The sequence below is a fragment of the Botryllus schlosseri genome, chromosome 12 (genome assembly GCF_051294905.1).
Source record: "Botryllus schlosseri isolate E-star chromosome 12, Bs_hap1, whole genome shotgun sequence".
Taxonomy (NCBI): domain Eukaryota; kingdom Metazoa; phylum Chordata; class Ascidiacea; order Stolidobranchia; family Styelidae; genus Botryllus; species Botryllus schlosseri.
This window is the reverse complement of record NC_137247.1, coordinates 7,997,970-8,011,152: the sequence shown is the minus strand read 5'-3', so window position 1 is coordinate 8,011,152 and position 13,183 is coordinate 7,997,970. Positions and strand designations below refer to the sequence as shown.

Here is a 13,183-nt window from a genome sequence, read left to right as displayed (position 1 = left end):
GGCTGATCATGACATCGGAAATGTGCTATTTCAGTCACGTTCGTAGCTTTGCACTATGTTTCGTATGCTACGATATGGCCAATCAAGGTTTCAAGGCTTCAACTGTGAAAATTAGTATCGAAACTATAATTCTCGTTGATAAATTATGTTTCAGTGACGAGAAGCGTATAATTTTAGTACTCGAAAAAATCGACTTTTAGTACTCGACTCGAATCATTAAAATTAATACTCGATTCAGAATCGAGTACTCGAATCATTATGCCCAGCCCTAGGTATCACCACTCATGTCGATGCTTATGCTGTACCGAACTCTAATACGGTCATTGATAGAATATTGCATTAAGGCATACTACTGCGGATTCACGCACGTGGCTGGAAAAAAATCTATATATGGCAAAGTAAGGCACTAAGTGTGTGCTGTGGAGCAATGAAGAGCACTTCAATCGGTGCAGTACAAGTATACTATGTGGAAAATGCCATTGGATTTACGACTCAGATTCTTATGCATGAAATTCAGGTATGCAATAATGATAAATCTAAATCACCCATGGATACATAGGCGTTGAACTCGAATGCAGGATTGATGAAGCCAGAAAGGAGTGGCGTCATAATACGTCAGAATTGACTAATGAGCCGACTGTCGCTTGTGTATGGTCTGGTCACACACAGTAGTGACACTAATTTCATAGGAGTTGAAACTTTCGATACTAAGAGCCTGCAAGACATCTTGTATGATCGTTGTGTTTTAGTTGTAGCGTACCGCCCACGTGAACCCCTGATTATTTGATTACCATCACTGCGTGATCGCGACGTTATGACTTCTATAGTTTACTAGTTTCATTTACGCAGTCGACTTTTATGCACCGTGCTAGCAGCGTCGTGGTTTTAGATGTTTAATTAAAAGACGTGTTAACTTGGCCAATACGGAATCAACGGACCAATGAGAACACACAGCAAAATCAATTACGCCATTTTAGTCTGTTCACAGCCAGTATGTATTTTAATTAATCCCGTCCGTGTCCAATCTCTTGAGCCAGTATGACATCACAATCACAACAGATGGGTAGTTCCGGCCGCCACATCAGATATCATATTTCTACGATCTACAACACAGCATATGACAATCGCTACATTCGGACTGTCGGTCTTGTCGCGTCAGGTCGCGTCTTCAAATTACTCTCGTTCGATCAATGTATTGACGCGAATTTGCTCTGCGCACGTGGGCAGTAACATTACGGAGTACACTGCTGATTTCTGACTCGCTCAATTCACCAACTAGTCAGGCAGTTACTGTTTGTTACATGCATGCCTAACGGAAGTCTGGGTATGCCGCATACCCCCCAAAATTCCTAGGTAGGTAGCATACCTGGGTTCAGCGCCTATGCATGGAGAGGTCAAATTTTATTGTCCTCGTGGGAAGGATTCTGGCCGGAGCGGAAAACTTTTAGGAGCTTTAACCAAATATCAACATGGGATGGTTTCAAAAGATATGAAATTTACGTTGTGCCATGAGTGAGCAATGAGCATATAAGATTAGCAGACCTATACCGGCATGGAATGAGCATTACAAAACTATTGGTAAAAGGCAAAGGCCGAGTATATCAATGTCACATATATGAAAGATTTTTGAAAGTAGTTACAGATGGAGCGAAAAGTACAGCAGGTGCGGCCGGGATATTATATAGGCCTATTTCTAAATGTATATACGTATGAAAAACGTCATTTACCGCTGACCTTGTCGGAATTCTACTGGCAACAGAGTGGGCGAATGGAAATGCGCATTAGGGCATTATATTACTTGTTGATTGCTCGAGTTCCCTACAAGCGATTCAGGAAATGAAAGTGAAGTCTCTTAACATCATCGCAGAGATTCAGCAAGATATCCACGCATTGAGAGGAGGAGGAATCGATGTCGTATTGGCTTTGATTCCTTGACATTGTGGAATTCACGGTAACGTAAAATCAGATCTCCTAACGGAAACTGACTCACCAGTTCTATAAGAAGACGAGCCAAGCCTGACTTCCAAGGAAATCATTAAAATCATAAGAACACATATGTATGTTGAGTGGAGTGGAGCTCGGGATTTACAGGATCGGACACTGCAGAACATTTCAAGAAGTTTGTACCCGATGTTTATACAGCTGTTATCATCTCTGAAATGCCTAAGAACAGTCTGTAAATTCTGTTCCGCCTACCAACCCGGCCTCCCGGGCATTGTGGATTAAAATCACATCTCAATAGAATTTGTTTATCGGATTCTCCGAATTGCGAATGGTGTAATGAACTAGAAGACGTATCACACTACGTAGTGGATTGTCGAAAGTACCCTCGTCAAGGAAAGCGCTGATTAACAAATGCTCGCACCTCAATGTACCAATAAAATTGGAAGTCGTACTGACAAACCGACGGCTCTTCGAGGATGTCATAGGTTCCACTCTGTCAACGAATGTGGTCATCCAATGCATGAACATGAGCAATTATCGCGAAAATGGTAAACAAAACCATTGAGATAAAATCGCCAATCATATGATACTAAACAACAGCAACAACAACAACAACAACAACAACAACAACAACGTGAAATCAGTGTTGATCACGTGGTCATTTCTCGGTGCAACTGGCATGCTCACAAAACAAGTAAAATAATCAATGACTTGAAAATTGATTCGAAAATTTAGCTCAAACTCGTTTCATGTTTTTCAGGCATCGAGTTCGCCTTGAGTATAAAGTATTTTCGGGGTAGTGAATCGAGTCAAGTCGATTCTTTTAAAACATGACTCGTGTCTGACACGAGAATCATCCTTCCAGTGGCTTCCAAATATTCATCAGACCTCTGGAAGTTACGTGAGCGGTACTTGGAAAGCTAACTTCCAGGAAGATACATCACCGGAAAACCTTACGGCGCCTTGCTCTCTTACGTTAGGCCCTTCTAGTATTTTCATCAGCATGATGCCACAATCCAAATCAATGTTTAAAAAGAAATTGTTGAAATCGCGACTTCAATCTAGCATGCAAGTACCTTTGATTTGTGCCTGACTTAAAACCCGAGAATAAATTGTAGAGCACATTCGACAAAGTTCTACATGAAACAGGCGGGTCCATTTAATACACTTATTAATTGTATCCGGCACTAACATTGCTATTTATATTCAATACCGTATACCTTGGCTACACGAATTCCTACAGCAGAGTAGTGTGTCAATCAACTTCAGATCATTCCTAGCTGCTGCAACATGGAGCGGAGTCTCTCCATTTCTGGAAGAAATAACAAGATAGTCTTTGAACAATGTATGTGGAATATATAGCCTACATAGTATGATATCCGGCATACCTTCAACCACAATTTTAAATTCATATATCCAAAAACACTTGATAAGCATGTCATCCGGATAAGCGGTGTCTTATAAAAGTCTAGAAGTAGGCCGTGCTACAAGTCGGCAGCTACAGAATAAAAATGAAGAATATCGGCCTGGTGTAAATGACAATAGTAGTCGAACAACACCATAAATAACACAAACAAACTTGATTAACAGAAGCCCATACAAGCTCCGAATTAGTTTAGAATTTTAGAATTTAGAATTGAATATCGTAACACGACTCGCGAAGGAACATGTTGAGATTTCATTCCCCCATCGTCCGTATATTACCAGGATTAGACTAATGAGGAGTATGACCATGACTACCATCGGACATAATAATAAAGTAAGTCATGCATGGAAGGAGGTTCTATCATAACATGATAGAGAAGATAACGATAAAGTAGGCTACGTTCTTTGCGAAAAGAGTGTGCGTTCACACACAAAGGGCTGCAAAGGGCGGAAGACGAAAACAGAAGCTAACTCAGAATTATAGCGCGGTCATAAATCGTACGTGCCTATACGGGCCTACATTCCTGCGCCCCTTTACGTGCCATGGGTGTATATTCGCACCCTTCTACCAGGAGTGGTACACGGGTGGAAATACACATCCTTTTCATTAAGAGTGTAGGTATCCTGTAAGAGTGTAGGGAAAATCAACTTGAAAGTATAATAATTACGTGTCCGCTATGACTTCGGCTCCTCTCTTAATAAGAAACTTGGCCACATTGACGTGGAGTCCTTCGGCGGCAACAATATGGAGAAGGGTTCTTCTGGTAGCACCATAGACATCATTTATCTTTGCTTCTTTCGGAATAATTTGGTGAATAAACTCGAAATCTTTCTGCAGAATAGCAGTCCCGATGATTATAAACAAGCGTAAGTCTATTAAATCTGATATAAATTAATCATTAAACCAAAAAAAAAAAACTAATTAACATGGAAATCCTTGTTGCTGTCCTTATAACTCAAGAGCAAATGAGCAGCGGTGCGAACCACAACCATATTGCGCAATGCTGTGCCGCCAATTCAGCACTCTTACTCTCACTTTAGTCGCGCAGCTCCTCAATTACTCCTGATCTGCAGCATCGTTTTTCCAAACGGCATTATTGCGTCACAATGTCAAACTCCGTCACAATGCACAGTTCGAGGCTGATTCTGTCGGGTTTCTGGGCCATGAGTAGAATAAAATTTCTATTTCGTAATCAGTACCGCGGCAGTTTTCGATTGATACCTATTTTATTGTATTTGGACCTCGAAGCAAGCCAGTCTAAATATTGGAGTATATTTCCTTTGGTCAAATGCAATGAAGCATTGGGGGTGTCTGCACCGTTATTGGAAACTATGATCACATATACCTGTGCCGGGTCACCGGTTTCATTCCCGTCAAACATCCAGCATCTCCTGCATTCCCGTGCAATTTTTTTTTTGATTGCCATCTTGAGTGGCATTTGAACCTTTTCCGGAAGATCTAAGAAAGTCCAAAGAACTGACGACGTAACAACATTTGATTTCGAATTTTAGAGACCCTGGTTGGAGGTAAACGGTCAATTATACCTAGCTTTTGAGTTGTAGAATTTCTAAATAGAAATCCTTGGGTGCATGTCGAGTAAAACGTTCTTTCCGTCAGCTAATAACTGGTTATGCAGAGCGTATCAAAGATGGGTGTAAGATGATGGTGAGGACGTGTAGAACGTAACCGGTATATGCCTGTACTAGTGTAGCTATATACAATATAGTGTGACATAGGCCTACCTTGCCTTACTGATGTCCTAGCTCTATTCGTGATATTTCGCTGATATTGTAATCATACGATATTCTCTCTGGCGATTGTGGATAATATTTATCATATTCCCGCGTCACCGGTCATTACCCGAGAACGACATTACCTAGGGTGACCATTTGCTCTTTTATCAGATAATATATTCTCTTTAAGAAATTGAAGGTGTCCTCGGAGGACGCTCAATAGTCCTCTTTTTCGGAAAATGGAATCTTTTTCTAGAAACAGTGTTGCAATTCGAGCGAAAATTGCACTCCGACTCACCGAACCCAAGAGTTGGCTGGAAAATAAACGAAAAATACGGCCCAACGGGTATTTCGGGAACGAGATCGGAAAAATGATTTTTTATATTGTCAACCCAATACTATTACTCGAAAAAAAATCCGAATCGCCCGTTTCTTCTTCCGATATTATGGCTTTCAAAATATTTGAAAGTGTCCTAACTTTCGGGTCTCAAAATATTGACACCATGACATGTCCGAGAATGCTATTACCGAGAGAAACACGAATGTTAATGGACAGGTGTTGTTTCCTCACGCCATTGTTGCGCTAGTATGATGGAAGCATAATTCATTTGTCCGAATATTAGAACAGAACGAACAGTAATAAATGAGATTCAAATGTCGGGCAAATGTCGTTACTCTTCCAGGCGAACTGAACCATGTCAAAATTTATCTCAATATAACAATATCACAAAAATATAACATATTCTGCATTGGATATATGATTTTCCTGGATATCGGATTCTGGTGGATTTGATATCGAGCCGAGGTCGATGAGGTGTCCTGCTTCATGCGAGCTTGTTTGGTAACTAGAGGTGCATTCCCAGTTACGCACGACATATGACTTATATATTTTACTGTAACTGAGTTAGGTAAAAGCGTATCGGTCGGTTAATATGAGCGAGTGCGATGTATCATGATACGCGGGCGTTGTCGCAACTCGATTTCGGTGATTGTGAAGCACAAATAAAGTTACGTCTCCCAGACAGACAGAGACGTTTTCGCCCTTCTGACTGACTGCATACGATAGTGGAGACTGGAAGTCATAGCAAGTGGTGGTAAACTACGAAGGTGGCTAAATGCCGATATTTCACGATATACGCATTCCGCAAATGCTGACAGAGAATAAGAAGAATTAGATATCCTCACCTTTTGAAATGGGATAAGTCATGTTGGTCTCGGGCGTTGCGAGCTTGCGCGGACTGTTCTGTGAGGCAGCAATGTTGTCATTTTCTATAAAATCAAGAGTATATATTTCAAGTGACTTGATTCGCATGTAGTGCACTCTATAGGAGGGCGTCCAACACCACGGTCATGAATTTAGAATGAGTGGTAACCGTGGGAGATGACGTACTTGAACTAAATATGGTTACGCCAGATAAAATGCTTTATTGCTTTCAACAGACACGAACAACGTATCTATCAGCTTAGCACGAAGCAGAAATGAAAATCTTTGTTATTGTATAACGGTGATGGATATCACAGTCAGCACGACATCTCCACTGCAGTGGAACAAGTCATGAAAACTGGACAAACTGCAAATATAAGTTGATAAGAGCCGAAAATATTCGGGTTCATTCCAATATGAATATAGTCTACTATTCAAGTCGATTGCTGTCTCTGTGAGGAAAAAATCAGGTCATCAAATATTCCATTTAGTATTTATAACAAAAAGATATGTCGATGGCGGAAGGTAGAGACTGAGCTGTATACAGTAGTATTTGCCTGACTTTCACACAATATTTTAAATGGTATTCGTTTACAGGTCGTGGAGATAATAAAATGAGATTGTTTTTATTAAAACTCAAACCCAATATGATGAGGATGATGACAATACACCAGCTTCAACCGTCTCATTATTAGCTGTAGTAACTGCAGAACAGCTTTCGTTTTATTGTTTAGGTGCTGGTACTTTATTTGTCCTCCAGGTGGCGGTACCTCAATAAAGTTTGGGAAACACTGATCTAGTGGATGTGTTCTTTAGAAATTCATCGTATTGCAGCAAAAAGATTTAAAAAAAACATGCACCATTCATGACATACGCGAAGATTTATTCATGCGCGTGCACGAGTCCCGTTTGATACACGTTGCATCTTCTCATGTATAGAGGGGCATTACGGTCCCTCAAATTATGTCCCGACAAATATTGCCTTTTAAATGCCACAAACGCAATTGACTTGATGGAATGTGTCCACCGACATGGGCTGTAAATATGGTTTATATCGAGCCTTACTAGTATTTATTCTACTAGATTTACCTGGCGTATAACGAAGTCCAGATGGTAGTGACGGGTGAGGTATGTCTTCGGGAGCAGGCGACGGGTCTGTCACATGATTTCAATATATTACTCGATGACGGTGCAGCTACCATCAAATCAGATAAAAATTGTCAATGTTATTATTGAGGCAGAACAGAAGTGTTGTACGGTGTCGTTAATAAAACGATACAGATGTCATGATAAGCGAATTTCAAACAAATTTCAAGTACAAAAAAGACTACGATCATTCACTTGCCGAACTTCGGGAAGAATTGCATGAACACAAATGTTTTAAGCAATATAGCCCGAAGAAATGTTTTAAGAAAACCGCATGAAAACGAAAACACGCGTCAATTAACCTGTAAGCTTGATTGTGAGATGTGTTTAAATTTTTCATTATGAATGGCGTGGTGTTAATGCGAACGTGAAACTATGACTTCACGTGACATCATATTGCTAATTCCAACTCAACATTTTAGTGATGTGATATATTAATGTACATGACACCTCGTGACGACCACATTATGCCACAATGCAGAAGTATAGGCTTTATGTGTATGCTGGCGGACGTTGACATGCAAATTTAATTTATGATTTGATTTCCGAGAGATTTTAATTAACCTTGACATTTTCTTCGCGCTAGGCGTAATTCAATGCGGCTCCAATTTTCGATTTTCATAAAGTAGCATCCTTTGCCATCTGAGCACCAAGGTACCGATGCGAACACCAGAGGGAAATGATGCGTCCCATATAGAAATATCAACTTGAATCGTGTGCTCCTCACAAATGAAATTTGTTTCTGGTACGTTTTGGCGATTCCAATATCTTTACACTATACCGAAAATCCCGATGGTAGGTCAAGAAATAGCAGCATGCAACTAATTATACCTGACCAATAGCAATTAGCCCTCCCGAAGATGCATCATCATTTATAATTTGCCATAAATTTTCGAAAATACTCGCTCCATCAACTCTACCGGTGAATCTGATCAGGTGGGTTTGAAAAAAGATAAATATTTGATAGTGATAAGTCACACTACTAATAGTAATGACGGAACTAATTCGTGAATCGGAAAAATGTTCACGCTTCGCGCGACCATAACGATTCCCAGTATCGATTCCTAACATGGTCACTCGCGATTTCGCTCCGTAAAGTGAGCCGATATGAAAAGCAGATTGGTCGGGAGTTCACCGGAAATAGACATCGACTATTTTAATATGGGTATTTGGCGTCCAGCTAGTTCATTACGACGGTATGCCCTAGAATACAGCCATAAGGCTACATTAGTAATCGAAATGCGGCCGTGAATATAAAAAAGGCTGGCCACCTCTGAAGTTGAGCAATCAATTAAAGCAATCAAATCCAGTAAAATCAATATCTTACGTCGCTTTGCCAACAATTTCGACGAGTACTGGCATGGCAATATAAGCTTACGCCTTAACCAACAGGGGTTCGCCACCCTTTTTCGGGGCCGCGGCCCATTTTCCGGTTTGAAAATGTTCTGTGGCCCACCTCTTAGGCTAGAGTCATAGTCCCGTTCAATGCGTAGTAATTGCCGGCGCCGATATACCCATCTTTCTAACATATGCGCAATTTACTCCTACTTATCATATTTAAATCTAGACCTCTAGGGAGAGGAAATCGCGCGAGGCGCGACAAATATACTCAGGTTTAACAAATCTCCAACAAACGACCAACGAAATAATTTTGGGCACCTTCGAGAAACCCAATTGGGGGCTCGGTACGGCAGTTACGGCCCTGGTAGATCGTATAACTCTTGTTTACATTATGACAGGCCGGTATTCCACTCACTACGTCACGAAACCCAATGATATGATCACCGCATCCACTGCGTGGGATTGAGGTTTACGTTCCACTATGGTTGGGGATAATAGAACCATTCCGGTCCCGATTCAAACAATCATTCGGCGAATGGGATGCAGAGAAGTGCAAAAGAATTATTCAATATGCAAGCTGTATGGGAAAGCGAGTGGCGTTGTGTGCTGAACGACACAGTCACGACACCAATGGTTGCTGGTTCGAGTCTCGGCTTTGCCATGTTTCTATGGGACGGAAATTAATCTGGGCTACTCATCGCTGATCACACTTTTAACGCAGCGTCTTAAAAAGCCCAGAAAAAGAGTAAGCCGAGCTCCAAATTCGGCGGAAAGTGAGCGCACGAATCCGCGAGAGAATGAAGCACGGGAGTGCGCGTGCAAGAAAAAGCCGTCCTTGAGACCCAAAACAATATCATCTAAATTTACGAAATGTACCGGCGTGGCGCACACAGTCGTTTTTTGATAATATTATTAATAATGATAAAATGCAAGCTGTACGTACGATGTACGTAGTATGTCTTGTACCTACTGAAGTGGCGATGTCAGAACATGCAATTCAATGATACAATCAATCAGAGTTGGATCAATTGTAATTTGTAATTGAACTGAATGCAATTAATTACATTTGTCGTGTAATTGTAATTGTAATTGAAGCATTTCTATTTTGTGTAATTGTAATTGTAATTGTAATTTGATCAAAATTTTGCTCAATTACAATCTCAATTACATTTTCATGGAAACCTGACAATCACAACATAAAATAATCATTTAATCAATCATTTATTCGTCGCACCAGTGAAAATCCGGTACGAACCAGGATGATGACGAGGGGCCTGAAGGCCTTAGTAAACAGTCACCACCTGTTATAATTAGCCTATTTACATCGATGTTCTATGCGAGCTGCTTTATAACTAGGTAATTCAGCCACGCTAAACTTTTTCCCATACTTCAGTAGCAACATAAAACTTTGTGAATTACAATATATGCTAAACCAGTGGTTCTCAAACTGGGGGCGTGCCCCTTGGGCGGCGTTAAAGCATCTGAACGGGGGCGACGGTCAAGTGAACTGAAATCTTTTCCGCGCTTGGCCCGATTCACCTCCGTTTTATGGTTATTGCTCGGTGTATTGTCTGAATTTCGTATTGGTGAATTCTCTAATCCACAGTCATAACCTTCCATACCATCAAACTATATGTAAGGATTGCTAACTTTCTGGTTTCATTGAGTGCTATGACGATAAGGGGGCACGAAAAATTCACTGTCATAAAGGGAGGCGTCTCCAAAAAAGTTAGAGAACCAGTGGGCTAAATAACTAAATCTTAATATTTCAAAAATGGATGAACAGCAAACAAACTCTTCTGAAACCTGTGTCGAACCATTTCCTACACCACGGTCAAAGTTTTTTTTAAATCTCTGACCAGTACCAAGGCTTGTTGCGACATTAGCAAAAAATATTACAGTTTCCAACCAAGTCTTCATCAAACTTGATCACGCATTTGTAGAGATGTTATCTCAATCTTACCTCCAATCTTTGCCAAATTTACTGGGGCCAGAAACTGATCGCACCCAAATGTTCATCAAATGCAATCTAACAGTTTCCGAGCAACTGAAAATGTAAATGCGAACCAAAATATTGTAATTCTTGGTTATCATGAGATTCTTTCCTTTTGCATTGATTTTAATTTTACGCAACTTATCGGTATCATCCTTATCGCTGACGCCTTACCAATTACATTTCATCATCCTGACTCAGCTCTGAGCGAGGGTTATGCGTCCGGCTTCACGATCGATAGGTCGTGGGCTCGATCCCCGGCCGGGTCATACCAAAGACTCGAAAATTGGTATCCGCAGCTATCCTGATAGGCGCTCAGCAATCAAGAATAGCATGGAGAAGAAAAAACGGGGGCGCAGACTAGATGATCTCACGACGGCCGTATCGCAACTCCGTCGACAAAGCATCTCGATGGTGCAGGCAAAAAAATATCATATGTCTGATTGCACATTCAACATTCGACGAAAAAAATGACTCAGCTCGGAGTAGCCTTTTTTAATTATCAGGAATGAAACATGAATAGGTTGAGTTTGTTGCTAATTACGTCGCTACGGTTGTCAAAGAACACATCTTTACTGAATCAATTACCTGTTTAAAAGTAATTGTAATGGTAATTATAATTATAATAATTACATTTTTACCAGTAATTGTAATTGTAATTTGATATTTTTAGCATTGAGTAATTGTAATTGTAATGTAATTGAAACATGCAAGGAAGTAATTGTAATTGTAATTGTAATTGAATGAAAATATTGTAATTGATCCAACTCTGCAATCAATTAATGTGAATATTACATTATGTAGGCCTACTATTATTTCAAGGCCGGATACTTTAAACCGGCTTCAAAGAAGTATATGTGCTGCCCTAAATCCTGAATCCATTACGATTCGTTGCGGTGATGCCGTATACTTCCACAGGAAGATCATTATTGATAATAAATTGCAAATATAGTTTAATTTTATCTTACAATAATACGACCAGCCAAAGTACCGTGCATCGACATCAAATACACCAGTGTTGGGATGATTCGAGTCATGACTTGACTCGAGTCAGACTCGCGTCAACTTTTTCGTATGACTTGACTTGACTCGAGTCACTTTGGAAAAATGACTTGACTTGACTTGTCTCGGTGCTTCAAAAATGCGGATTGACTCGTGACTCGGAGCAAAATGTACGAGTCAATTTCAAGTCAGCAACTAAACGGTGTCGATTAAATACTGTATTTTCTGTATGTTCGTATTGTTGGCGATATGCCTATGTCACATTGTGAGAGTAACCACTAACCAGTAATGTACGTTTCACTTAATATCCTCTTTGTTACATCACAAATAAAGTGACCACAAAGGAAATGGTCACAACTTGCGTTGTCGTAGTAGAAGTAGATTAATATTATTCTAATAGTAACGTATCTCTGTTTCGTAGACGGCTCAGTGCCTACATTGCGCAGTGATCAGCTTTTCCAACCCTCTTGTATGATTTAAATCGAGCGAATATAGTTTATGCGTTTATATTCTCACGAATACGTAGGTATATAGATGGGTAGTGGATTGTACCATATCAAGTTGTTTCAACTTCTCGGGGTTAGGTATTCGATCCTCTTGACTGATAATAACATACTTTAGCGTGTAGCTATATACAGTTACTCGCGTATTTTATTTGCAGTTCTAGGTGTGTATGAGCGATACAGCGCCTTCTTGCATGCATATTCAAGTGTATTTTTGTTATTTGATTCAGGATAAATGACCAATTGTTCTTTTTTTCACACAGCTAGCAAAATGTAATGACTTTAAATCGTCACTGATACTTCGAAAATTCAATTTGACTTGAATTGTGACTTGACTCGACTTGACTCGAGTCACCTCAAAAAACGAGTGACTTGACTTGACTCGAGTCAAAATGTGCAATGACTCGAGATGACTCGTGACTCGAAGGTAGTGACTTGATCCCAACACTGAAATACAGTTCAGTCCGAGTAGCTCACCCTTTTCAACGGCATACGACATATGACCCTGCCGGAATACTTGGTTTCTTCAGCATTAACTTCCAGTTAATATACAATTGAAATTATTTTCGTAGCTGTTAGCCTAAGGGACAAAAGTCGCCGTTTCCCCTCTCAGTTTCGACTTGTACGTTGTGACTTCGTACGTGCCACTATGTCTCATCAGAGCCGGGTAAAAAAGCTTTGTAGCCTACGTATAATTCGGTAATGTGAATATATATTTTTGAGTGAACAGCACAACAAATATAAGCAAATTTTGACTAATTCTACAATTCTTTCAATAGCCCACCTCAAAATGCTCCTTGTGGCCCACTGGTTACGAACCCCTGGTCTAGGCCAAACCAGGCAATGTATTCGGGGTCCTACACTCTTAGCGAAAAGAGTGTGTATACTCAC

General features: G+C 40.3%; 1 protein-coding gene across 1 annotated transcript in view; it reads right to left on the bottom strand.

Moving 5' to 3' along the window:
• LOC145452470 (uncharacterized) overlaps window positions 1-13,183 on the bottom strand; it is a 99,321-nt gene that overhangs the window by 74,252 nt on the left and 11,886 nt on the right. Inside the window, exons 2-6 of the mRNA XM_080330654.1 lie at window positions 7,397-7,462; window positions 6,289-6,372; window positions 4,716-4,828; window positions 4,038-4,201; window positions 3,165-3,256 (exon numbers count right to left, since the gene is read on the bottom strand). Coding sequence (XP_080186780.1) covers window positions 3,165-3,256; window positions 4,038-4,201; window positions 4,716-4,828; window positions 6,289-6,372; window positions 7,397-7,462 — 519 coding nt within the window. The remainder of the gene's footprint in view (window positions 1-3,164; window positions 3,257-4,037; window positions 4,202-4,715; window positions 4,829-6,288; window positions 6,373-7,396; window positions 7,463-13,183) is intronic.